Raw genomic sequence first — 25640 nt, 5'->3', positions numbered from 1 at the left:
TAGGACGACCCTCCAATGCACCTTCCCTTCCCTGTGCATACATCATATATTATTGTTCTTTCCTATTCTGCATAGAAAAGGTTTGTTTACATCGAGTCCTCGGGAGTATGCACTTTCCTAAAGCGGACAATTTATACTCCTTTTAGTGACAGATCTATAGACCACTCGCAGGGGCGGCTACCCCAGGTGAACGAACCCGGCAATCTGCCTTCGGGACTAGCTGACGTCCCGAATGACTCGGTCAAATACTGGTATATTAAACGCAATGTCCAGATAATGTACATAAGTTCCAAATCTCGAACATATGGTCGGGCGGCAGGTTTCTTCGAGTTTTTGAAATAGTACACGATTACCATCAACGAGATGTTCACAGATATAGAAAAGGACGGTGGCAATGCTTTACAGTATTAAGGGCAAAATAGCAGCTAGTCCATACGGTACAATTTATTTCTTCCAGCTTACTATGACAGAGGATAGAAAGAAGATCAAGAAAATGTCGAAATGGCCGGGTCAAAATCTAAGTGATACTCGGCAACACCCTCGAGTGGACCTCGTACCATTAGTGCTTGATTCTTAGAACTGCATCCTGCTTGTTTGTAGGCTGAAGGCTTCTCCTTCCTCCCTCCCTCTTCGGAGGTTCTGCCCTCTAGCTGTCCTTTAGTTCGCAATACTGATCGTCTTAACTGCGCCTCCTGGTTCCAGCTACCGAATGGTCCTAAGACCTTCTTTCTGTCTAACTCCATCGTAACGCTGTGGACTACTTGGGACTATGAACCTGGAGGTAGGTAGAGGTCACAGCGCAGGGGGGGTATGTACCATGTCATTCGTATGTACTCCGTATATTAGGATAGATTAATGTACATAAAAACCATGTCTGGGTAGACGGGGGGGGAAATGGACAATCTCGGAAAATGGATAGATATAACCTGCCTCTGTCAAATATTCCATACTCCCATCTTAGATCAGAGAAACTCCCATCAATGCGCATCATCAGTCTTCCCCCCTTTGTGCTTGCTTCGACGCCTGCGTCTCCGGCGCTTCTTCACCCTTGGCGGTTTCTCCCGTTCTCGAATCATGAAGCGAACTGGTTGTCCCAATCTTCCTTCTCGTGTCTGAAGTCCAGTCCGCAAGCTCATTTCTGTTGTGATTCTCACAAGAGGTGTAATTATCGGTTTGGCATCCTTTGAGCTTGAGTATCGATGAAAATACCGAGGAAGATCAGATGATATGGTAACACTCTTCCCTTTCCTTGCCGGTTTATCATCGCTAGGAGCGGGATCTTGAGGAGGCGCCGAGTCTGAAGCTTCAGGATCTTTCGCATCCAGTGGAAGTTTGGGCGATCGTGCAGTGGATACACTCTGAAAATAACATATGTATAAATAGTATAAGAGCAGTAGAAAGACCACAACACCCAGAATCGACCCCGCTATTGCGCCTTTCTTTCCATCTGATAGTTCGCTTCTTTTGGCCGAATCGTTTCTCTCGGGCGCAGAAGTTGCTGTATCAATCACTCGAACGACAGTCGTTTGTGGAGTTGTCACCGTGTATGTAACCAAGTTCAATGTTGGCCACGGCTTGGTATTCTCCAGAGTAACGACGTTTGTAAAAGTGGTGTCTCTTTCGATGAGTTTCCGGGTAATCTCACGGATCGCAGGTGCCATTGCCCGCGCTCGACGCAAGTTGAAACAGACATGATGGGGACTGGCTTAAGTGTCAATTGCAGCTTCACTTATTTCGCTCGCGCCACTAACACGTAGGGTATGCACGAGCGGATCAAACGGGTCTTCTAATTTATGTGACAAAGCAATCGAATTGGTGATAGTCCGTATCTTCTGACTTAGTTATGCAGCTTACGCTGTGTAATCACAGGAGTATCAAGGCGATTGGTGGAATGGTCTGTGGGTTATCAATTTGAGGCCAGTTCACTGCATCTTGGCGCGGGGATTCTGATCATGGAATGAAGAAGAACACCAGTATGGGTACTTTTTCCACAAATACTAGCAGGGGTTCTCATGTTGCCTGATTTTTCACTAAGGTGTCGACCACCCCACGAGTATTCGTTAGACAGGCATGCAGCTTTTCTCGAATCAATTGCTGCCCGAAGCAAAATGGGCGCCGATGTATGGTCGCCTCGCCCCGCACAGATGCATCCACTACTCAATACATCAGAGGCCTCGGCTCTTTGACCTTTGGGACGAACCCATAGTATTGAGATATGTATATGCGGTATAAAATCCGTATAAATTTACAGCTTCGCCCGTGCAGGGGCAAAATTCGATCCAGTGCCCTGGCTAATAGCCTCGACAATGGCATCAACACTATTCAAGATCCACGTATTCCCTTCATCGCTAGCCAACCACCGCGCGGCCTTTTCTCCCTCTACATCATTGACCCACGAGCCATCCTCAAGCGCCTTTCGCAACCCAAAGACATGCGAGATTACCTGGGGCCCAACACCAGTCTGAGCACGCAAGCACGCGATAGCGACAATCGACGTCAGAATGCGCCCAGCAGATGCGCCAGTGTCACGCTTTGGATCAGACAACAGGGCCCCGTAGTTACTGTTCAGGATGTGCACTGGCAGGTCGGGGTGTGAGTCGGCTAGTTTATTGTATAGCTTCTTCTCGAACGGACGATATATGGAATTCCAGAGGGCGTGACCACGCTCACTTATCGCGGCGATGTTCTCCGGGGTTGGTGCGCGGGTCGGGGTGCGGGAGAGCTCATCGCCGACTGAGTCTGGCAGGCTGGCTTTGAAGGCATTGAGACAGTTTATGGTACGTGGGATGCCGTTAAAACTGATGCATTTTAAACCGACTTCGCGCATGAGCTCTGCGGTCTCGACTTGCTTGTCAGGATTCGTGCTAGCTAGTTCGTAGAGGGCGGCGAGGGACTCCGGGGAGTTCATAGTCATTGTTGCTGCGGTCTGGCAGATGTTAGATCTCGTTCAATATTAATTGAATGAAGTTTGACTCACTGATAGTGCGACCCATGACGGCTGTGAGATCTGTTTGGATTCCGCGGTTTGTTGGATCTTCTGGTAAACCGAGGTTATGTTTGCTGGCGCGGGGACAGTGGATGGCCGGGCGGCAGGAGCATTGATTAATGCCTTGAGGCTAGTTGAAAGTCTAGACATATCGGGTGGTGAGCTCTTGTGCTCTGGTCGTGGAAGTCTTGCCATTAACGATTGTTGACCAATTCTATTTCCCGACCTCGGGAGATTTGGGACCACACGGGGCCCAGAAGTGAACACCGACAATACCGGGAGGGGACAGTAATCTGACAGTAATTTGACCTGAATATTACCGTAATATTACCCAGTGGGGAATATTCCAAAATCCGGGGATGGCGGGGGAATGAGGACCCGGACGCGAGCTCATGGAAGCTCTGCCATTGGTGTAAATCTGGGGCTGGAGAGGAGCTCGGACCCAGAAATATCAACCGAAGGGGCTCTATCTGGTTGTTTGTGGGCTACTTGTCTCAATTATTACTCTCGTTCCCCCCCATCCTATGCTCCGACAGATAGAATAAATCAGTTCCTGCGTCGCCAAGAAACAATATACATAAGTCACCATGAACCCACCGAAGTCAAGGGTGTCAGAACTCGAAGAGGCAAAATCAGCTCCCCTTGATCGATATGGGGACCTTGCACATCAGCAGAAACTGACACGGAAGGTGTTGTGGAAGCTGGATATACAGTCAGTTCAAGCACCATAATCACCACGCGCTTGCTAATACTACCCAGTATCCTACCTATACTAGCACTGCTTTTTCTCATGTCATTTTTGGATAGGACAAATGTTGGCAACGCGAAGATTATCGGGTTAGAAAAGGACCTTTCTATCACAGATCATCAGTATGATATCGGCCTGGCTGTGTTCTATCTCACCTACATTTGCAGGTACGTTGTGCTCGATTGGACCCAACACCAAAAGGCTAATTGATATGATAGCGAACTACCGAGTAACCTGGTGCTCAAGAAGGCATCGCCGAAGATTTGGCTGCCATTCTTAACGGCCATTTGGGGCATCATTACCATGTGTTTAGGATTTGTACAGAATTTCGCTGGTTTTGTTGCCGTCCGAGCTCTGTTGGGTATTGCGGAGGGAGGTCTACTCCCTGGCATGGTATGTTTGTAGGGGAATTGACACCGGTCATGACTGACAAAGAAAAAGGTTTTATATCTATCCTCCTTCTATAGACGAAGCGATTTGGCTCTGCGGATTGGTTTGTTCTACACAGCCGCTTCTCTGTCGGGCGCATTTGGAGGTACGTATGGGTTTCGTTTGAAATCAGCGCACGCTAACAAATCAGGGCTTCTTGCTCGTGGGCTGGCCGAAATCGGGCCTCGAGGGGGCATAGAAGGTTGGCGCTGGATTTTGATTATTGAGGGACTTTTGGTACGTGAAGGTAATATTAAAACAAAGAATTCGTCTGACTGTTATTCAGACATTTGTGTGTGGAGTGTTCAGTTACTTCGTCCTTCCAAATAGCTTGGAGTCTGCATCTTTTTTGAGTGCACAAGAGAAGGAATTCGGTGGGAAACGGTTGAGGCTTGATAGCCCCGTATCATTAGAAAGGTAAGCTTTTCCGACCCGCTGGGCGATAAAAGCTTGGCTAACTCAAAACAGGTCGACGCCTGAGGCAGAATCATTCAAATGGTCCGAAGTGCGCCGAGGTGTGCTGGATTTACAAGTGTGGCTCTCTGCCTCCGCATATTTTGCTATTCTCTCTGGACTATATTCCTTTGGCTTGTTTGTATGACCCCCATATTTCTATGTCTGTATGAAAGCCACTGACGGTCTCTAGCTACCGACAATCATCAAAAACCTTGGTTTCGCCAAAGATGCCAACGAGGTTCAATTGTGGTCTGTGATACCGTATGCTGTTGCAGCCGTACTTACAGGTATGTCTATCCTTTATCAGCCTCATCAAACGCTCACCCATTTTGTTAGTCGTTGTTGCGATCATCTCTGATCGTCTCCGTCTCCGCGGCGTGGTTATGCTCTTCACTCTCCCTGTCGCTATCATTGGATATGCAGCCATCGCCAACATTGACTCCCCTCGTGTCCAATACGGTATGACCTTTCTCATGGCAACCGGGCAATATGCCAGTGTACCTTGCATCCTGGTGTGGCTGTCGAACAACTCTGCGGGACATTATAAAAGAGCCACTACATCGGCGATGCAGTTGGCAATCGCAAATGCCGGAGGATTTGTTGCGAGTAAGTGGCCCACATACTGAGTGTTATCTCTTAGAGCAGATCCCTAACATCTGTACTATAGCTTTCAACTATCCATCTCGGGATGGGCCCCTCTTCCATCGTGGACATACCATTGTCCTTGGGTTGTTAGTGTTTGCATGGTTTATGTGAGTGTATCTCTTATCATTGATTCAAGCGCTATCGCTGATTGACATAGGATCCTGCTTAATGTGCTCTATTGTGCAAAGATCAATCGAGATAAAAGGAAGGGTAAGTATGATCAATACGCAGGGTATAATGATGACCGTAACCCAGAGTTTATGATGGTTCTATGAGTACGCAGCGGTATAATGGCCATGCGGCAAAACCCCCTTCTCAGGCTATATTCATGCCTAGGAACCTGATTAGCCATGGAATCTTAACCACTTTTTATACCGCTCTGTATAATCAAAGATTATACATATGAAAGTCGTTTGCATAAATTAAGCCTTTTTCCGCCGTCGACCTATCTAAACTGAATGATATCTAAGAAGACTACTAAAGATACCACTGAAAAGACTACTGAAAGGACTACACAAGGCCGTTTATACGGCCCACTATTCTTGGGTAATGTAAACTAACAAGTACGAAAATAAAGCTTTTGGCACTATACAAATCCATGCATCTCCGCTTTTTTGAGGTGGTCAAATGTATAGTACCTAAAGCCTCAATTCCAACTTACAGGGTTAGCTGACAGGACTTAGGTACCTTCATTATAAAGCCTCTGTAATAGTAATTCAAGTATCTTTATTTTTCTGCCAGTCTTAATTCAGAAATTCTAGAAATAATCAGGCATCTGGGCATCAATATTGCCTAGAAAGGCGGTTTTGGTGCATGGCCACTATACCGCTGAGTAATGATGGTTCTACGAGTTATGATCATAATACCTAGTAGGCATAATTGGAGTGCTCTACAATTATACTGGTTTCTGTTTGTCTACAATAATCATAGAAAGCGTACCGGTTAATCTTTTCGATTCAATGTATGATTCGGCGCAAGTATTGTTGCAGCTACCAATTCCACCAGTGTTGAGATTTCCAGTCCTGCTTAGTTGCACCATGCAAATCATCTGCATCTATTATATCTACGCCCTCCTTCACAAGGATGCTCCAAACATGATTCCGTAGTCCGACCGGCCAAGTAGGGGTTCCCCAATACCGTGCCTTCAATCCCAACTCATGAGCTGCGAGTACTTGACTCCGAAGAATAGCAAGCTGAGGATCCGACAGACGACTAAGATAGAGAGACCCAATAGCTGTGCGGAAGTCTGCTGATGCATAATAGCTGTTGGATGGGTTATAAGAAGTATCCAGCGTGTTGTCGTCAGCCGTTATTTCGATGGGGAATGTCAAGTTGCCAAGAGGTGCATCATAGAAGACGTCACGGTAGGTTGAGTTCTCCAAGATCTTGTGAAAAGGCGCGTCTCCACCGGCAACGATAGTAATCGGGCCGTATACAACATTAGAGCCATTGAAGTGAGTCAGGTAGCCCTTTTCACGAAGCGGACTTAGCTGCTCGACAAGAAGAGGCCAGAGCTGCTCGCCGTCTGTTTTAAAATCAATAATCAAGGCCAGAGTCTGCTGTGGGTCATTAGAAAATACCCCAACCCTATCCTGACTCATATCTTTGGGCCAGTTGCGAGAAGGAGGGGCATTGTGTGTGTCGAGTATCCTCAGCAGCGGGTCAAGATAGAGGCTCTGAAATGTTCCCCGGAGGACTGTGTGACGTGAATGGCCGACTATAATATCATTTCCCCAAGGCCAGACGTCGACTCCGACGCTGGTGCATCCTGCACGAAGTGCCGAGCTCAGTGGAACACGGCGCCAGTAGTCGTTGTGGGAGTGGCAGGGTACAGGGGGGACACCGTGGGTAAACCAGTCGGAAAGTTTAGATGGGCGTTCCTCCAGGGAAATACCCAACGTGCGATCTCGAAAGACATAACCAAGGTATTGCGATGTAACGGTGAGGAGATTGAGGATACCACTAAGTGGGACATTATTAGTTCACGAGGTTTCGAGTGTGGAGTGCACCACAAAGGCAACAGATCGGACTTGGAGTAGACTACAGGTACACACATAACGAAGATCAATGCCCAGAAAGGTCTCTGCACTGCTCGACAGTAAATGGCTCTCTTGGCGTACGGGTATGCAATGCAGTCCGGGTGAGAGCATTTCCAAATCGAGAATGATTCTGGCCTGGGAGTCAATACCACTCGATTGCTTAACATGATTACTTCATTTTCTGGAATAGATTCCATAGATGGATGAAATGCCATCGTGAAAAGGAAAGAAAAAACATGGGAAATTTTCGACGGCTCGGCACAGTAAGCTTATTTTATCGGGTGAGCTTATTTTTCGCGGCCAAATGGCTACTTTGAGACTCCGAAAAAAAAAAGAATACTTCTGCCTAATTATGGGGACATTCGGAAGTATAAGTAGAAAAAGTAATGACTTGGCTATTTATAGAGCCCTTTATTCAATACCCTCTTTATTCCATAATTTCAAGGGTATCAGCAATATTAAACTTGGCATCAGTCTTTGTTCGCACTTCTTCTACCTCAACCCCCGGAGCAAGCTCAGTCAGTGTGAGCTCTCCAGTAGCTCGATTCACCTGGAAGACACACTGTACTAGTGTCAGTTTTGATCTTAAAGCAACCTCTTCGCACTTACCAGGTCTGTGATGATAGTGCTAACAACATTGGCACCAGTCAATGGCAAACTGCACTTTTGCACGATCTTGGGCGATCCATCTTTGGCGACGTGGTTCGTGGCCACCACGATTTTGGTCTTGTCCGGGTTCGAGATCAAATCCATTGCTCCTCCCATACCCTTGAACACCTTTCCGGGAATCATATAGTTTGCTAGATCACCGTTGGCACTTACTTGCAGAGCGCCGAGAATAGACACATCTACATGACCTCCGCGGATCATGCCAAAGGACTCGGTGCTGTCGAATGTAGCAGCTCCAGGAACCAAGGTCACTGTCTCTTTTCCGGCATTGATGATATCACTGGTCTGAGTTAGTGAGAATTCAGGTCATCATTTCTGGGAATGACCTACGGATCCAATTCTTGCTCAGTTGGATAATCACCCTAAATATTGTTAGATCAAACCATAGAAAATATTTAGGAACTTACCATTCCTAAGATGCCATTCTCCGACTGAATCCAAACCTTCACATCTTTTGGCAGGAACGAAGGCGCCAACGTGGGAATACCAACACCCAGATTCACATAGAATCCCGGCTTAAGCTCTTTGGCAGCTCGACGACCAATGAGTTCTCTTTGAATCTGAGCCACGTCTTTAGCAGATCCAGTTGCAGTGGCCTCCGAGCGCAACTTCCTATTCTCAATGTGTTTATCATCCGTTGCAGGAACGATCCGATCCACAAAGATACCCGGTAGGTCCACGTCATTGGGATCGATGGACCCAACTGGGACAATATTCTCCGCCTCCACAATGGTCAGAGTTGCGGCCTTGGCCATGATAGGGCCAAATGCCTTGGTAGTATATCTAATCAATGTGAGTATCCATATTCTATTACGCACAGGCATATATGCTCACCTAAACACGCAGTTACCAGCCTCATCCACTTTCCAAGCTCTGAGGATAGCTACATCTCCAGTCAAGGCTTCTTCCATCAGGTATGTCTTGCCGTTGAAGTCCCGGGTCTCTCGCGGCTTGCCAGACTCCAGAACTTTACCAGACTCATCCATGCGAACGGGGATCTTCCCCTCCTGAATAAAGGTGTCTTTGCTTGTCAGCGCCAAACCTACTCTGAGGAGGATTTATACATACGGACTCCTGTTGGGGTAAAGAAAGCCGGAATGCCAGCACCCCCAGCACGGAGACGTTCAGCCAAAGTACCTTGCGGACAAAGTTCAATAGCAATATTCCCCGTCAAATATTTCTTCTCCAGTGCCTTATTATTCCCGAGGTATGAAAGGATCAGACGGTTGATCTGGCCGTTCTGCGAGAGTGTTGAAAGGCCTCCCTTGCCCGGCGCGCCGGCATTATTCGAAACAGCAGTCAGGGAGTGCAATTGATCAGCGCCTCGGCGGTGCATAGCATTAATGAGGGTTTCTATACTTTTTGTCAGCCTTGCTCTCGCACTGCCTAACCGCCGACATACCTGCAACTCCGCAAAGACCGAACCCAGAGCTAAGGATTGTTGATCCGCTCTTGATATCGGCGACAGCAGCATCAGCATCTTTGAAGAGTTTTGGGCCACCGCGCTCGATTTTAGGTGCTAGAGATTGTAATGGTGCGGTTATGGAGTATCGAGTGCTGGTACTAGTACTGAATGGTTGCGAGGGGCGCACACTGACGCGGACTCCTAGGAAAAGTCGAGGTCGACAGGCAGTGAGCGCTTTGCGCGACAAAGTAGAAGAAATCCTTAGAGCTGTCATGTTTTAATAATTGTTTAAACCAAGAAAAAAACACAATGAAATCGCTCAGTTAAAAACATTGACGGTATCGGTTAGTCGGAGCTACTTCTGGATGCCGAGCGGCCACCCACGGAAACGCAAACGCTCCGAGTCAACGTGAATCTTCTTTCTCCTCTACATACTCTTCTATCTATATATGCATCCTTCTATGGATTTCAGTTTAGTTTTTAGGAACATTCTCAGTCTATTATGAATCGTAAAAAACCGCCAATTACCTCGTATAAACAAACCCTCATACTATATCCCTAATAATATCTGGCAGCGGTAGAACTTTCCATTTCGTGTTCGCCCCTCGTCGCTTTTTGGTGAGTAGAAGTGATGCCTGGGAGAATTTGATCACTGTTCCTTATAAATTTTCATAATCAATTGAGCCTCATCCATGAGCATATTTGGTTCTCGTGATCTAGGGCTACCCGCCAGTTACGTACGGCCCCTTAGCTACATTTGATGTTACATGGTTCGTACAACCACCGGCTGAGCGGCCCTGTTCTCCAGCTAACAGACTTCAGGCTCCCAGGCCAATCCTACAGTCACACTTGCTCAGGTGTCGCTTTATGCGTACAACAACAATTTACTTTCGTTTTAAGAGTCAAGCCGCACTTATCGGTTGGCCCCGCGGCCCCGCGGCCCCCTGTGGGTCTTGATGCTTAGATTTCGGGACTGCCCCTGAAAATTTGGGGGCCATCGAGTAGCGGCTCCATACCGACATTGAAAGCTCGTTTCTCGCTATAGTTCCCCTGAAAAATCGGTGAGCTCGGATACTTTGCATTCTGGAGTGAATTTTTGATATTAATAGGCGACCTACCCCAGCTCACTTTGACACCCGATTCCTCACCTTTCGTCTGTCGTTTCAAACGGGGGAATAATATACTCCAAACTGTTCTTGTCGCCCTTTCCAAATTCTTAGCAAAATGGCCTCTGCCACAATCTTCCGACTCTTCGCCTTGTCCGCTGCTTTGGGCCAGGCGGCTGCTGGTTTCAGTCTCGATACCGCTGGTCCTAATTGGGACTATACAACTAAGGACTTGGCCGACACCACATCACAGGCTTGCAAGGACGCTTACAGCGCCAAAATCGACTGCCAAGAAACCCTCGTCAAGATTGTGGCGTCTATGGATCCTGACTTTGATCCACAACCCTCGGACCTGCAGGCTATGTGCACCAAGACATGCAGTGATTCACTGTCCAAGTATATCAAGGACGTCAAAGCTGCATGCAACAAGGATGGCGATCTAGCCGGAATTTCCAGCGGGAATGAGAATGTCTATGAGGCTCCCGTTTCCACCGTGGGCGAGGTTTTCCAGTACAAATACGGTCAATCTTGTGCCAAGAGCGGGTGAGTTCGGTACATCGTTTGCTCAGTAGTATATGCACTTATATCTTCACAGGTCCGATTACTGCTTTTTGACCTATACCAACAGCGACAGTTGGGCCAAAACCGATTTCCCATGTACCGACGAGTGTGCGGTCAAGTTTTACCGAAACGCACACGAGCAACCCGGCTCGGCATATTTCTTCAGCTACTTCTCTCTTGGTAATCAATCGTCGTACTGGGAGGGTAAGTTCGCCGGTGGTTGGGAAACTGTGGTTCAATGCGAAGGTGGAAGCGATGTAAGCCTCTTTAGCGCGGCAAGTTCGACAAAGATCGATAGCGTTGACACTTCATCTTTGACCAGCTCAATTAGCACCGAAATGGCTAGGCCTACATCTTCAACGCCAACTGTAGAGAAGACAACCGCCACACCAGTCCAGTCTGCCTCTGAGACTACCTCAACTACAGCCACCAGTGACGCTTCAAGGCTCAAGCCTCTTTTTTTCTAAACTTCTTGGTATGAATGTTCTCTTTGAGAATATCTATGACCTGATATAACGATGAAAATTTAGATCTTCATCTTCATTTTCTCCAAATATTCAAGTAAATTATCCTATTGTAAATACTATAAGAAGTCTGCTAGTCGACAGACAAAAGGTGTAGTAAGATGTTCATTATAGTTTCAAGTAGACACAGAAGACCAATTAATTTCGATGTGGATTCGTTGGCTAGTCTATACAGCACTACAAGAAAAGAATCGGATAATTAATAACAAAATATACAAAATATCGTCACTCGCCTAACCAGTCAACCGCTTCTTAAACCGACTCAACTTCCCCTTAATACCCCCACGTTGCCTCCGACCATCATTCCGCTTTATCGACGTATCCGAATCAGAAACCATCGAAGACCTAGGCATATCATCGCCTCCCGTATACCTCTCCTGTTGTATAGACCCAGGCTCTCTCGGTTGGTTTGTAGGTATCAATGTAACCTCCGACGCCGTGTCATCACCATTCTTGAATTTCTTTTCAAGTTCTCTTTTCTCTGCTTGCTCACGGTGGATACGCTCGCGCCCACGCCGGGCAGCGCCTTCGATCCCACTCTCGCCTAGCATTGCAGTTCCAGCCGGGCCGGGAGCTAGGGCGCTCCAGTCGAGGACCATGACGGTGTATGCTTAGAGGTTGCTTGGGGTTTGTTGAAGTATGACTTGTATACCAACTGATCACGGTAGGGTGGGTGTATCAAACATCGATTCTTGACAGTATGAGTCCTTGATGTGTGTTAGGTGAGGGGCGCTGTAGACTATGACGTTGGCCAAGGTGGCCCCCAGAGCTAATAGGACGATCTGTCTGGGCGTAACTATTTTCTACAAGTGAATTTTGGCCCCGGATCTTGGGATCTTGGCGAAATATAATCCGGCGTTCACTTTTGTGATGTTACGGTGATCCATTGGTCCTGTAGGGCATGGATCTGCAGGCATTCGGGAGCAATCGATACCCCATATATAGCATGTTGGACGAAATGGTATCAAGATAAATCCGGGCGATACATGCAAGCTGATACTAATATGAATATGTTCAGGAAAGTGTGATCAAATAAATACAAAAAAAACTGAACAATTGGGTATGCAAATATCCGCCTGTTGCTCCTATTAAAAATTGAAATCCGGGTTGGCAAAGTCAAGCCAATCCCAATTAAGCATATCATCAAGAGACACATCGGGGATCGACGCCCCAAACGCGGTGCCCGCTCGGTTGACTGCATCGACGATCTGATTATCAGACATAGCAGAGAATTGCAATGGCTCAGACCACAGATCCTCTGGTGGTAGTGTCACTGGCAGCGATCCATGATCCAGACATGCAGAGGGGAATGTCGGCTCAGGCGGATCGGCTTTGGCTGGATTTCCTCGGGGCTGCGAAGGCAAGGCCGGTGCACGCCTAATCAATTCACGTAAGAATCTTCCGTAAAGCACAGACGCGCCGCTTCGGTGACTTGGTGTTGCTCCGATTCTCTCTAAGACACCAGCAGTCTCTTCGATGAGATTTCGGACGCTTGGGGCCAAACTGGATCTGCTGTCACCGGGTGTTATGCTGAGGCTGAGAGCAGAGCATGCGGCAAAGGAGATCATGATGACGGTATTGTTTGGCATTGATTTTAGTCGGGATTCGCCTTGTATAGCTGCTCGCAGGACGTTCAATGCAGACGATAAACCAGCGGCTCGGAAAAAACGTTTGACTTCAATTGGAGCTGTTGGGTGATTGATGACGCCGCCGTACGTAGACAACTGAGTATGCGTGACAAGAATCTCGACATATGGGGGTAGAGAGCGTGCTATGAATGGTTAATATTTAGTTAATCAATTTTAGCCACATATTACGCTTACTGTCTCCTTCCCCAATTGACAGGGCCCATGTCGCATACCACCGCTCGTAGAAGGTTTGGATGGTTTTCTTAATCCTGTGATATTGTCAGTTTAGAGATGACATTCATCGAAGGCATGATATCATACAACTGAGCAGTTTCGGAGCCGGTATCGACGATGCGATAACTATCACAGCTTGATTTAACTTTCTGAAAGAGCCCATCCTAAAACTGTTAGAATGGAACTGAATAGCATGATATGGATGCCTGGGTGGTTATTTGTGATGGAATTGGGATGGCACCTACAAGATCCCTTCGAAGAACTGCCATGGAATTCATAGGACCATCACGCGGGTCAGCAATGTTCGACAGATGCCAACGATCGCAGTTTTCTATGAGAGCGGTTGGTGGGACCGTGTAGCTTCGTCCACGTGCAAGGCAAACACTGGGAAAATTAGTCTCAGATCCAGATATACTATTAGAAGAATCAAACGTACCCCCTCTCAACAACATACAACGCAATCCAAGCTCTTTCGCGTCTTCGTAACAGCCTAAGGGCCCACTCTGAAGATGGATCAATATCATCAAATCCATCCATGTGTAAAGCCCTCTTGCCATCGATACACTCTGCTCGCGCCAGGCGATTCATGAGTTCTTGGTCAAAGCTTGAAGAGGGCGAAACAATCTTGTTCAAAGATAGGTCTAGAGCGACAGTGAGAGCCATGGCAATATAGGAGCACGTATCATCGTCCCCTAGTCTATCACCGGGAGACATCCACGGAACGTTCACCATGAAAGCCAAAACAATCTCAACAGACCTATGTCGATGTGTGAACACTCGCTTCGCGAGCCATTTGCAATGCCTGGATAGTCTCTTAGATAAAGCGGCGGCGGATGGCAAAAATAGGGCTGCGCCTGCCATAATTGAAGTAAAAAGAAAAGCCGATTGGGACCGTACAAAGGATGGAGTGTGTATCAAAGGATCGAGGCCCCATCGAGTATGTGCGAGATTTTGGTAGAAGCTTGATTTGTCAGTTCTATGTGTTTAATTAACTATGTAGGTGGACCACTTACAATGAAAACAAGGACTCCGACTCATCAAAGGTGACCAAGCCTAGGTCGACCGGGTCAACTTCAGGTCCAACATCCAGATTTGCTCTCGCGGGAACAAAAAAGGATTTGGCACTTGGTTCTCCTGGCGGGGTGTTCAGAAGGAAAGACGGACCTCCCTCCGACGATGGCATTGGAGGCACTGGCGCACGCCGCACCCCGGTCGGCGAAAGCTGGAGATCCGAGGCTCTAGCAAGTAGCTGGAGAGGATTTTCTGCATCGACAAGAGCAAGACTCTCCTCCACATGGGTATCGCGCGGAGGGGTCATGCGGGGATGATCTGATGCCTCTGTGATGCCATTCTCATCCTCGTGGCTATTCTGCATTAACTGGCCTTGAACCTGGCCGAGGAGTTCCTGTAGAACTGAGATAGCCCTTTGGGTATCATCATCACTAGAAGGGTCGACCTTGGGCCGCTTGATTGCCTGTTCGATCTGGTGTATCGCTTTCTCCAGGCCTTTGCGTTTACTAGGCTTCATTCAGTATACTATTTTTTTCCACGCCGATTTGATTTAACCTACTTTTTAACACCCTTTTGTCGGCCCAGATGATGGTTGGGAACAATACACTCTGCATGAGTCTGCTTGCATTTCTCGCAGCTAGACTCGCCTGCCCGGCGGTTGCAGCGAATCTTGCTCCGCCGACAATTCAAGCATGCAGCTTGTTTTCCATGTGGGCTAGAGGCTGAACTAGATTCGACCTCCATGGGTAGGGAGTTTTGATCTAGGCCATGGATGATTTGAGGGGGTATCGGGACGTCGACAAGTGATATTTTTGGTTTATGTAACATTTTGTGGCTCCTCTCTACAACAGCCCGGCCGGGCTAGCTCAATCGGTAGAGCGTAAGACTCTTAATCTTAAGGCTGCGGGTTCGACCCCCGCGTTCGGCTATTCCTAAAAACCAAACCTGAGATTTCTTTTTTGCTCTTCTTTTTTGCTCCTCTTTTTGGTGTACATGTATAGAAGAGAGATCAATTGACTTTTTTTAAAAAAAAAGCTTTGGTTGTTGATATAGCAATAAACAAATTGTTGCTGCCAGCGATGATTATATACTATGTAATGTACACCAAAAAACCACATCTAGGTGTGTTGCGGAATATATATTTTAACAGTTTATTCTCCCGTTTTTCAAACTTATACCAAAGCAAAGTTCGAGCACAATAAGCTACTTATAAGGTAATAGGTTACCTTAGTCTTTATTTCTTCCACGCCTACTTTAGACATTCTCTTCCCTCATCAGCTCTACAGCTAAACGGCGGGAAAGGCGCAAAAAAGGTGAACTGTACGAACAAATTGTCGCTTGATGACATTTACTATCGAAAAGGATCTAGTATGCTGAGAATGATTTCGAAAAGTCTGATGAGGACATTTTTTGGTAGGTATCTGGTGCGGTATCCATGAATGATCTTGGGGATGCATTACATGTTGATCTTGCACTTGGCAGGAGCAGGACGAGATTTAAGATAGTCGCCAATTAATTATAATGGGCTTTGCTGACCCTATTCGATTTAGCTCGGGATGATATATGAGACGTATCTAAGATGTTGGATGTCATGTATGCATATCAAGTAACGAATGAGTGGTATATCTCAATTAGAGATGAGTAGCTGGCTAAATACAAGCGCCAAAACATCAAGGATGCAGGACTGTTCGTGACTTATTAATAATAGATAGTGGGTATATATCCGAATTCAACAAAGCAGAGATCATATATGAACCATCAATCAAGCATATTGAACGGTACCAGTCTCCTGGGCATGACCCGCTGGCAGAGCACCAGATGCCTGTGAAACGGCAAGAGGCTGAGCTTGAGATCCAGGAGTCTGAGACATCTCAGCATCAGTGGGATTCAACAAGCGCGGACCAGTCTCGTTAGGCTTCTTGCTTGTCCTGACAAGCGCGGGCGCGGGGCCCAAGACAGTCGGGTACTTGAAGCGGAAACCCCAGGCGAAGAACAAACGGAGCTTTGTCCAGAAACTCATGGCATCCCACCTCTGCTTGAGGATCTCGGCGTCCTCCTTGCTGCGGGCGCGGTAGCCCTTGCGGAAACAAAACAGGAAGAACAGAGACAGAGGGAGCAAAAGGAATGCCCAGAAAAGAGGAATACCACGGCGGGTCTGCCAGCCCGTCATGAGGCGACGGAATCGCACCCAGGCTTCGATCATGCCCAGGATGAATATCAAGCCGATCCAGCCTAGCGTGCAGACCAGTACAATTCCGAGGTAGGAGATGCCCCAGCCGGTCCACCGTGAGCTGGTGAACCAGTTGTCGTCGTCATAGTAGCCATAGCCGTAGTAGTATGAATCGTTGTAGCCAGAGTCAGAGCTATCTTCGCCAGTGTTGTATCCGTCGGAGTAGCCGTAATGAGAGGAGCGACCTGTGTACTCACACCCGGCACCTGAGTACCGAGCAGTGGGGGTGTTGTAGTAACTCAGGGAGTTCAGAGTGCTCTTGGGGACCTGGGTGGGATCCACAAACACTACCTCGTAGATGTAGGTAGTGGGCTCGAATGCCTGGCTGCTGTCGATGGATGTCGAGGTTTCTACATTATCTCTGGGTAGCAAGGTCGCGATCTCATAGGGAGGCGTGATCGTGACACCGGTCGTGGTGGTCCATTGAGTAGAGCAGGCTGTCGGGGCCGAGTAAGTCAGGTTGACCTTGTAAATGGTGCCGTGATAGTTTCCATCATCATCCATGTCACGGTATCCATCGTATACGCCTCGCTGCTCGCCATAGCCAGTCGGATACAGCTTCTGGACAATAGTGTAGTCATATATGGTATCTGTGGAAACAATGGTGGACAGGGCCTCGGCTGGCAAAGTTGCAGTCGGAGAGATTTGTTGGACCTCAGTGACCACATCGGAATAATAGGAATCTGTAACAACCCTTTGCTCGTAGACATCTGTCACAATCCAAGGGGCAGCCTGAACGAGGCTCAAAACGAATGACAAGAAAAGAATAAACGAGTGTGAAGGCGCCATCTTGAATGGCCCTGAAGGTTTGCAGGGAAAACCATTAGAAGCGAGGCAGCCATGGCTTAAAAGAAAAATCTAGTTAACGCCTCATGTTGGAAGACCCTTATTTCGGGGGCTGTTTGGGGGCTGTTTATCGCCTAGACTATACGGCTTTCTCTTAAGGTGGAAATTGCTGCATTAAAGTAGGCAGATGCTCGTATGTGATTGGCGATGTCTCTCAATTTGCCAGAGCTAAGTGGAGTGTCTAGACTATTTACGATCTAGTTTTCAACCCTAGTACTTTCGCCTCATTTTTTACCGAACTGGTCTTTTCTTAGACCTTTGCCAGGGTTTTTATACCGATGACTCAAAAATTTGCACTAGTCTCGTGTATGGGAAAAAAAAAGGAAAAAGAAAACTTCGAATTCGCTTATTCACGTACAGAACGGCGCAAAAAAGAACATTTGAAATACAAGCGTAACTTCGTGGATCGTCAGTGTTGCAAGGTCCAGAGATCGTGAGGAATCTATATGGGGGATTGACAGTCCCGTAAATCCGTACCCAGGAGAGAGAAAATAGGCAGCCGGCTCAATTAGCAGCCCGTAAAGCTCGTAGCCTTGCACCCAAACCGTCCTCAACCTCGGCATCCACCTGCTTGGGCTCTTTGACCTCCTCTTTGGGTGCAGCGTCCGCCTCAAGGTTCCTGCGCATATCAACACCCGCATCATCTGCGAGTTGTTCCATAAGTCGATCAACGTCGGCTTCACCCTCTGCACCGTATTCTTGCATCGATATACCCTGTGCAACATCCTCGATCGCACTGCTAGCAATCTTGAAGTCCTCCGACCGGGCGAGGAAGTTGTTAGCGTGGGAGACCAGATGTTCGAGATTGACGCTCCGTGAGGCAGCGTCTAGCCCCCGTGATGCCAGAGCAAGCGTGCGGGATGTGTCGCGGGTGCTTTGGGCAGCCTTGAGTTCGTTGATGATGACGTCTGCGCGTGCCGCTTCAGATTTGAGTGTTACTTGGCGTCGCTTCTCGCGCACGGCGGAGGCGGCGTGGATGCGGGCGATCTGGAACTCGTGGTTTTTCATCGCTTTGTCGGCTTTGGCCTTTTCAGATTTGAAGGTCGCCTCCGCTCGGACGGCTTCTTTCTTGAGTCTATTGGAGTGTAACTGGGAGATAAGATTAGCAATGGCCTCATGCAGAGGCGGGGATGCACTCTGTGAGGAGGGGAAGCAGAGAGTGCGGGGACTTACTTTGACATTGGTGCGGGCTTCGAAGATAGGGTCTTTGCGAACCATGATGTCGGTTAGAAATATTATAGATGATGAGGATTGCAGGTGTTGTGGAAGGCAGATGGATTTGGGGGCGCGTGGCAACGTCACTGACCGCATTCATTCCATTCTTGGCATCTGTTTATTTTAGCATCCGGACAAGTCTACCGATTTGGCCATCCCGAAACAATGTCTCTGAAAATGTACCCAGGCTTTATGGTACTCCATACGGTGGTGATCTATAATAATTACTACATGTACTACGTATGCCTCAGAAGTGATTGCAAGATGAGCCAGTCGATTTTGCATTATAAAAACTATGTAGTATACAGGCCAAAAAAATGGAACCCTCAGCGCTGTTTGCCCATGAGCAAAGATGAAAGAGCTTTGCTCGCGCTTGAACTCCGAAAACTCCGTGTACCTCGATGCACCTTTCCATTACTGCGTTGCCGACCGGATTTCATAGTGTTTCCCCGCTGGTGTCGTTTAGACTGGCTGAGACTATCGATTGCCCAAGCCATGGTTAATAACGACTCCCAACTCGGTCGAGCCTCCGAGGCGCCAGCCGACCAGGTCTGCGGGGAGAAAGTCTCACTAACCGCTAGCTGCAATGCTCTGCCCGTCGCATCTCGAAGTGGACGCGCCAAGGCTGGGCTGCAAGCTAGTAGTCTGGTGAGAAGTCTCATCCGAAAGACCGGACGATTGGACGCCGTCGAGGACGACAGACTCGGGGTCGAAATCAACCATAGAATCAAAGGGAAATGCTGATAAATCTCCTCCGTCGAGAACGTCAAAGGCAAACCCGTCTTCAGGGAAAGAAGGATTTGGCTCAGCGGGTGAATCACCGTGGAACAGGCGGCGGAAGTCATCGTCAGAAAGAGGAGCTGCAACATCATTTGCAGTCTGAGGTTCGTCGGAGAGGTCGAAGAGGGGTAGGGCGCTTCCAGATCCTTCGAGGCCGGCGACGGACACTGCAGGTCACATTCACACAACACCGCTGCAGGATGTTGTGTCACGTCGGAGGCCTCAGCCAGAGTGGAAGGCTTGAGGGTGGGAGAGTAGTCGGTAACGGAGGGAGTGGGGAAAGGAATCCGTTCCATAGGGAGTTCGTCGCCTTCTTGTTTGAAGAGGGTAGGCGTGAGGGTGGGCGATTCGATGGCGGGAGAGCTGGCTTTAGGAGTCACGCTGCGAGATCCACGGACCTCAGCGGAGAGCTTGGCTACTTGTTGGCTCAAGCGGTTGTTCTCTGTCTCCATCTGCGATAAACGCTGGATCAGGAACTGGTTTTGTTGCTCCATTCGGATCTTTTCGGTCTCGAGCTTCTCCATTTCGAGACGCTTGCGCTCGCGTGATGTTTGAGCAGCAGCGCGGTTTCGAAGGACCCGTTCGATCCGACGCTGCTCCTTTTCATCATCCGTCTTGGCGCGTTTTCTAACAGAGTTAGCGGGGTTCTTAAGGTCTATCAATAAGGCTGACAACATACCTAGGAGGGAGGTTTGTTTTGGGTGTTGGGAGTTCTTGTCCCCAAGACTTTCTCTTCTTTGTTGGCTTCTTCTCATCTTCTTCTTGTTTAATATCATCTTCCGGCTCCGGAGAGTCTAATGATGTATCCGCGGGGGAAATTGTGTACATCTCGGGTGATGGTGAGGCTGGGAGAGTATCCAAAGGGTTGATAGTATCCGCCATGGTGACAGGGTCAAATGGATAACCGGTGCCGGACGTGAGTAACAATTTGTATAGACTTATAAGGACTTAGGTGAGAAGAGGTTCAAATCACAGAGGCCACGTTATCATCACGATCGGCACCGGAGACCAGTGACTCCGGGGAAGATTGAGTCAGAGGGTGAGTCAGCGAAAAAAGAGAGAGAAAGAATGGAAAGGACAGCTGTTCAACTGAAAACGGATGGGAGAGATGAGGTTTAAGTAGAGGCCACGGTGGTCTGAAAGGGATAGGCTCGGGGAATGGAACAAAGGGGGGGGAACCTTGGAACCTGGGCGTACACGTACGTCAGGTACATGCTTCACCATACATTTTATCATGTGCCACCGAGTACCTCAAAAGGGGCTGAGTTCCTGTAACGAGACATGTAAATTACGTTAATTTCCCCCTGCATTCCATGGTTCGGCCCCATGTTCTCAGCCAATCATGATTTGCCGCTTGAAACATCGTATCCCACTGGGGGATTTGCTCACTTTATTGCCTCTGTAACTACTCCGTACGGAGTATATGGATGTCTCTGGAGTTCTATAATTGGGATATTGGCCCCAGTACTCCGTATACTTGCATATGAACGGAGTATTACTTACATATTCAGCTTCTGATATCTCGGGTAGTATGTTGTACACAGTCATTCCAACTTGATCCATCTGAATGACGATATGTCCCACAATACAAATGATCTGCTATCATGAAGAGTCTCGAACAATCTAGGGTGGACCTAGTCTCGATACGTTTCCTCCTGAAACTGAAGAGGCGATTAGTATTCCGTACGGAGTATCGCCCGGAGAATGCTCCGTTTAAAACGCCAATCAGTCAAGGGCTACCCCGCCCCGCTAATTCTCCGTGCCCCCTGAGTCTGAGAATGTCACTGTATGATTATGTACTCCGCTCTCGCATGGATAAGGAGTCATTGTGCCATTTAGATTGGCGGAAACCATCCTGGGGATGCTACGGAACTATCTCGAACACGGCAGAATCATGCAGTCTAGGTCGAGGGGCTGAAACGGGCGTCGTTAGGGTTGACCTCGGCAGTTCACAGGGGTCACTCCTACCATTTGCTGGATATGTACTATTCATGAAGGTTTCTCGTGAAAAAATAACGATATATGTCTACCTCAATTCAATACACTAAATTCAGTGATCGGTATTGACATCCCATTTTGGAAACCTTCGACACCAGGGGAATTATATGCAGTCCCTCAAAACAAAGACAAAAACGCCATCCCATAGAAACGTGCTCATGACAAGATCGTAAGCGAACATGTGCGGGGCTATGACCAATTGATCTCATCTACATGGTGACATCCATTGTGTCGTCGCCAGCATCGATGGCATTCTGGGCCTCCGGGTCAGGGACCACCACACCACGTCCTCGGCCAGCAAGCAGCTCGCGGCGCACTTCCGGTCCAATGTCCTTGTGTCCACGGACGAGAAGCAAATCGAGAAGCGCTTCACGCTGGTCTTCAGTGATGTCGTTACGATAACGCTGGGCAAAGACCAAAAGGGACTGGTGCCAGAGAACTGGCAGCTTGTATGCCTTGGAACCGAGCCCTGAGGGTCCATCGGTCATGGCATCTTCCGAAGGATCGACGGCGCGGAAGCGCAGGAAGTGGAATACCAGGGCATCAATGACCTTGTAGGGCAGAGCGTACTTCTTCTCTAGGAAGACGCGGATGAACATGTTGACAGCACCGGTGCTTTCAATAGAGGTCAACGACTGTTCCGCAGCCAGATCACACATGCGGAGTAGGGCGGCTGCGGAGTGCAGCACGGGAACAGAGACGCGGGCAATCACAGAAGAGACAATATGGGCTTCACGTAGGGTGCAGGTGCCGGTGGACACGAGCGGGAACAAAAGTCCCTTGAAGAAGCATGCGGGCTTGTACAGGGCCTTGCGCAATGCATTGTAGGTGTGGATGTTCAACTTTTTGGTTTCGTGGATTTCGTTGCGCACGCGCTCCAAAAGCACAATGTTGATGAACTCCTGGGCAACTGCAGGCTTGGACGAAATGAAAATACGGGTAACAGCGTAGACGGCGTTGCCGGTCCATGACTCAGGGCGAGTGATATCCAGAATGGTCTGCCAGTTCGGTACAGCGGGAAGGATCTTGATGGGCTTGGGGAGCGGGCCAGACTTGTAGCGAGAAAGAATCATACCGACCCTAGAACAAGTTAGCTTGACCTCACAAGGAACTCTCGCAAAACATACTTCTCATATACTTCCACGGCCTTGGCAGGGATCTGGACTGCATCCTCGGGGATACCACCACCTTGGATGTATGGACCATAAGGGCCCTCGCCAGCCTGCTTCGCCTCGTGCTCGGCAATCTTCTCGAGAATCAGATCGGCAAGGTTGGTGGGGCCAGCGGAGCTAGGATCCTTGGGGTGGAATATAGGGTCCTCCTCGTGAGGCATGAACTTGTTGAACATATCTAGATCATTGGGGTCGACCTCCTTTGTAAAATGTTAGAAGCAATATTGTCATGCAAAATTGGGAGGTCTTACCACTTGCTCGACTTCATCATCAACCCAGTCGTCGGCTTCAAACTTCCCCTCGTCGTCGGAGAAAGTCTCCTCATCCTCGAATCGGGTATCGAATTCAAATGCATTCGTCTTGGGCCGTGCTGAGTTCTTGAGTTCCTCGGCGGCATCCTCGTCGGCCAATTCCTGTCCAATCTGTAGAATCTTGCGCGACATCTTCGCATCGACATAACGCTGTCCGTTTTCACCATCCTCATCATTTTCGTTGGCCTTGCCTTTGCCTTTCTTGCTGCTCTGTGTCCGAAGGTGCCCCGCGGAAGTAATATCTTCAGCGAGAGGGTTGTGTCTGCGTGCCGCGGCAGCAGCACGTGAGCTTGATACCTTTGGCATGGTGGGTAATTCTTCAGATAAACCGAAGAAACTGGAATGTGTAGTTTGGGCTGGCCTATCGAAGTACACACGACAATCAAATTGTGTGGTCATATTTTTTTTTCTGCCAGGCGGTGCCCCCCAATCTCCTCACCGCCTGTACCCCACACCGCCCTAGCCTCTTGACGCATTTTCTGCAAATAAACACTGACCGCCCCCGTTTACCAAGGAGATTCTTGTCCAACGCGCATGCGATTGATTCTTTCTATCCACAAAGGGAAGGTTGCTGCTTGTCAATGAATATAGGAGCCATTGGAATTCTAAAATAATCTCATTGGTGAAGCTGTAGGCTGCCAAGTCTCCGGATCTGTCGCGTATACACACGCCGGAACAGCTTAACACAAGCTTTGAAGTGAGTGAGGACTTCCAACTCCGCAGAAACAAATGCTGTGAAGCCATACTCATTGGCTCATATCTTGTTCAAGTTGCTGACTCTATCCAGATTGACAGACAACCCAGACAAACATAGCTTCCATCATGGCATCCGGCCAAGCCCCCGGATCTTCCGCTCCGTCGTCCAACATCAACTCCCCAATCTTACCTCCCAATGGTGGACCTCTTCTCAATGCGCAATTTACCGACCTGAATCCACGATCTTCTCCCGCCCCGTCTGCCCAAGGCGACGGTCGAGCCAAGCGTAATAAGCGAGATAGTCGGAAGAAGCGTGAAGCCAAAGGTCTAGACACCGAGAACGCACCACCGCCGAAAAAGCGAGCCACAGCTGCACCTAGCACGGCCCTGCCTAGCTCAAAACTGAGCATTCTACGTCCATTGCTGCTCGCTGAACCGCACGCCTCGGATCGATACCCTCCACAACCTCGCCAGTTGAATCGCGTGAGCCGAAAGACGTCAGATGTGCTGGGCCAGAGCTGGGATTTCTACGAGGTTGTCGATAAACTCAACAACAAGAATGGATTTCGTTATAGCTATGCTATTGCAGACCCCGGATTCCCTCACATCAAATATCGACAGACCGATGTTCGCCCGTACCATACCCGTTTCAGTTTCGAGGATTCGCCAGCTGCTATATCATTTTCAGAGAGCGCAACTGCGGTGACAACTAGTGATGCGTGGCATACTGCCCGCGCCAATGTCTGTGCCCGAGAGGGCACCTATTATTACGAAGCTCGTGTGATTAGTGGCATAGTCAATGATCCCCAGGCACCTCAGAACGGCAGACCGACAACTTCACCTCGTGGGCATGTCCGTATTGGATTCGCCCGACGTGAGGCCGACCTTGACGTGAATGTTGGAGTGGACTGCTACGGGTACGGGATTCGAGATGTGAATGGCGAAGTTGTCAATCGCATGCGATGCGAGTTCTTCTTCCCCAAGGGTGAAGCCATTAATGAAGGTGATGTTATCGGAATGCTCATCACTCTTCCGCCTCTTTCTCTCCACAAGAAAATTGTCGAGGGCACTTACGATCCCAACGATAATAGCCCATCACCCCCGGTAGCAACCAACATCATCCGAGATCGGATTCCCTTTCACTATAAATCAGATTTCTGTTGGCAGCAATCCAACGTCTTTTCTACGAAACACCTCCGTGACTACGCTTTCAACCTCAAGGAAACCCCGACGTTTGGTCCCCCGTCCCCTTTCAACAGCGAAGACGCCACGCTTCGCACACTCCCGGGATCTAGTATTACCATTCTAAAGAACGGAGTACAAATGGGCACTCCTTTCAAAGAACTTTATGCCTTCCTGCCGCCCGCAAGCCGCCTCGCCAATGGCACAAACAACCTTGGTATTGGCGAGCGTGAGAATGCCGACGATGGCTTGATCGGTTATTATCCTGCTGTCAGTTGCTACGGCGGCGGTGCCGTTGAATGTCGATTTGAGGGGCCATGGTGGGTTGGGCCACCTGAGAAGACTGAAACTGGAGAGCCAATCCGGGCCATGGGCGAACGCTTCAATGACCAGATCGCCGAAGATGTGTTGGCCGATATCGTGGACGAGGTAGAAGCCATGTTCACATGGGGCGGCATTGACGGCGATGTCATCAATAACAACACCGAGCTCGACGGAGCTGGAGTTGTGGGAGGGGCAGAGGTGTTGAAAGGTGGTGTTGGTGCGGCGCTTGACTCTACACTTGCCCATACCCCTGGGACTGCTGGGGTATCTGATTCTGCTGCTAATAGCAATCGTGAGACACCGGCTGCAGGCGATGTTGGGAACCATAACCTTGAAGATGCGATGAGCGTCGGGACAGCTGGTACTCCCAACGTTGAAGTGCAGGGTGACGGCGATGTCGAGATGACTTAAAAGCGGAATTAAATAGGCGTTTGGCTTTCATAAT

At 48.7% G+C, this 25640-nt stretch overlaps 11 protein-coding genes across 11 annotated transcripts; 3 read left to right on the top strand and 8 right to left on the bottom strand.

Moving 5' to 3' along the window:
* Positions 1-2245: 2245 nt before the first annotated feature.
* PGRI_043340 (uncharacterized protein) lies at positions 2246-3181 on the bottom strand (the record flags this gene model as incomplete). The annotated part of the gene is made up of 2 exons (XM_040792047.1): positions 2246-2926; positions 2978-3181. The coding sequence occupies 2 exons, from the start codon at positions 3179-3181 to the stop codon at positions 2246-2248; spliced, it is 885 nt and encodes a 294-aa protein (XP_040643957.1).
* A 392-nt stretch (positions 3182-3573) lies between these two features.
* Positions 3574-5539, top strand: PGRI_043330 (uncharacterized protein; the record flags this gene model as incomplete). The annotated part of the gene is made up of 12 exons (XM_040792046.1): positions 3574-3698; positions 3746-3901; positions 3953-4127; positions 4176-4269; positions 4315-4400; positions 4450-4580; positions 4632-4758; positions 4810-4906; positions 4956-5225; positions 5287-5371; positions 5422-5474; positions 5520-5539. The coding sequence occupies 12 exons, from the start codon at positions 3574-3576 to the stop codon at positions 5537-5539; spliced, it is 1419 nt and encodes a 472-aa protein (XP_040643956.1).
* Positions 5540-6253: 714 nt separating this feature from the next.
* PGRI_043320 (3-oxoacid CoA-transferase, subunit B) lies at positions 6254-9651 on the bottom strand (the record flags this gene model as incomplete). The annotated part of the gene is made up of 8 exons (XM_040792045.1): positions 6254-7226; positions 7768-7865; positions 7913-8252; positions 8303-8334; positions 8380-8755; positions 8807-8993; positions 9041-9325; positions 9375-9651. The coding sequence occupies 8 exons, from the start codon at positions 9649-9651 to the stop codon at positions 6254-6256; spliced, it is 2568 nt and encodes an 855-aa protein (XP_040643955.1).
* A 950-nt stretch (positions 9652-10601) lies between these two features.
* Positions 10602-11511, top strand: PGRI_043310 (uncharacterized protein; the record flags this gene model as incomplete). Its single annotated transcript, XM_040792044.1, has 2 exons — positions 10602-11026; positions 11112-11511. 2 exons carry the CDS (start codon positions 10602-10604, stop codon positions 11509-11511), a joined length of 825 nt encoding a protein of 274 aa, XP_040643954.1.
* Positions 11512-11801: 290 nt separating this feature from the next.
* PGRI_043300 (uncharacterized protein) lies at positions 11802-12167 on the bottom strand (the record flags this gene model as incomplete). Its single annotated transcript, XM_040792043.1, has 1 exon — positions 11802-12167. One exon carries the CDS (start codon positions 12165-12167, stop codon positions 11802-11804), a length of 366 nt encoding a protein of 121 aa, XP_040643953.1.
* Positions 12168-12656: 489 nt separating this feature from the next.
* Positions 12657-14958, bottom strand: PGRI_043290 (fungal specific transcription factor domain-containing protein; the record flags this gene model as incomplete). Its single annotated transcript, XM_040792042.1, has 6 exons — positions 12657-13339; positions 13392-13465; positions 13518-13594; positions 13676-13814; positions 13867-14187; positions 14444-14958. 6 exons carry the CDS (start codon positions 14956-14958, stop codon positions 12657-12659), a joined length of 1809 nt encoding a protein of 602 aa, XP_040643952.1.
* A 1245-nt stretch (positions 14959-16203) lies between these two features.
* Positions 16204-17460, bottom strand: PGRI_043280 (uncharacterized protein; the record flags this gene model as incomplete). Its single annotated transcript, XM_040792041.1, has 1 exon — positions 16204-17460. One exon carries the CDS (start codon positions 17458-17460, stop codon positions 16204-16206), a length of 1257 nt encoding a protein of 418 aa, XP_040643951.1.
* A 561-nt stretch (positions 17461-18021) lies between these two features.
* Positions 18022-18735, bottom strand: PGRI_043270 (putative SNF7 family protein Fti1/Did2; the record flags this gene model as incomplete). Its single annotated transcript, XM_040792040.1, has 1 exon — positions 18022-18735. One exon carries the CDS (start codon positions 18733-18735, stop codon positions 18022-18024), a length of 714 nt encoding a protein of 237 aa, XP_040643950.1.
* A 567-nt stretch (positions 18736-19302) lies between these two features.
* On the bottom strand, positions 19303-20394 carry hacA (transcription factor HAC1; the record flags this gene model as incomplete). The annotated part of the gene is made up of 3 exons (XM_040792039.1): positions 19303-19592; positions 19679-20139; positions 20192-20394. 3 exons carry the CDS (start codon positions 20392-20394, stop codon positions 19303-19305), a joined length of 954 nt encoding a protein of 317 aa, XP_040643949.1.
* A 1325-nt stretch (positions 20395-21719) lies between these two features.
* Positions 21720-23299, bottom strand: PGRI_043250 (snoRNA-binding rRNA-processing protein ENP1; the record flags this gene model as incomplete). The annotated part of the gene is made up of 3 exons (XM_040792038.1): positions 21720-22590; positions 22638-22882; positions 22934-23299. 3 exons carry the CDS (start codon positions 23297-23299, stop codon positions 21720-21722), a joined length of 1482 nt encoding a protein of 493 aa, XP_040643948.1.
* Positions 23300-23815: 516 nt separating this feature from the next.
* Positions 23816-25606, top strand: PGRI_043240 (SPRY domain-containing protein; the record flags this gene model as incomplete). Its single annotated transcript, XM_040792037.1, has 1 exon — positions 23816-25606. One exon carries the CDS (start codon positions 23816-23818, stop codon positions 25604-25606), a length of 1791 nt encoding a protein of 596 aa, XP_040643947.1.
* Positions 25607-25640: the final 34 nt, after the last annotated feature.

This window comes from Penicillium griseofulvum, assembly GCF_001561935.1.
Source record: "Penicillium griseofulvum strain PG3 chromosome Unknown contig_89, whole genome shotgun sequence".
Taxonomy (NCBI): domain Eukaryota; kingdom Fungi; phylum Ascomycota; class Eurotiomycetes; order Eurotiales; family Aspergillaceae; genus Penicillium; species Penicillium griseofulvum.
Note: the sequence above shows the minus strand (reverse complement) of the source record. Positions and strands in the feature narration are given on the sequence as shown.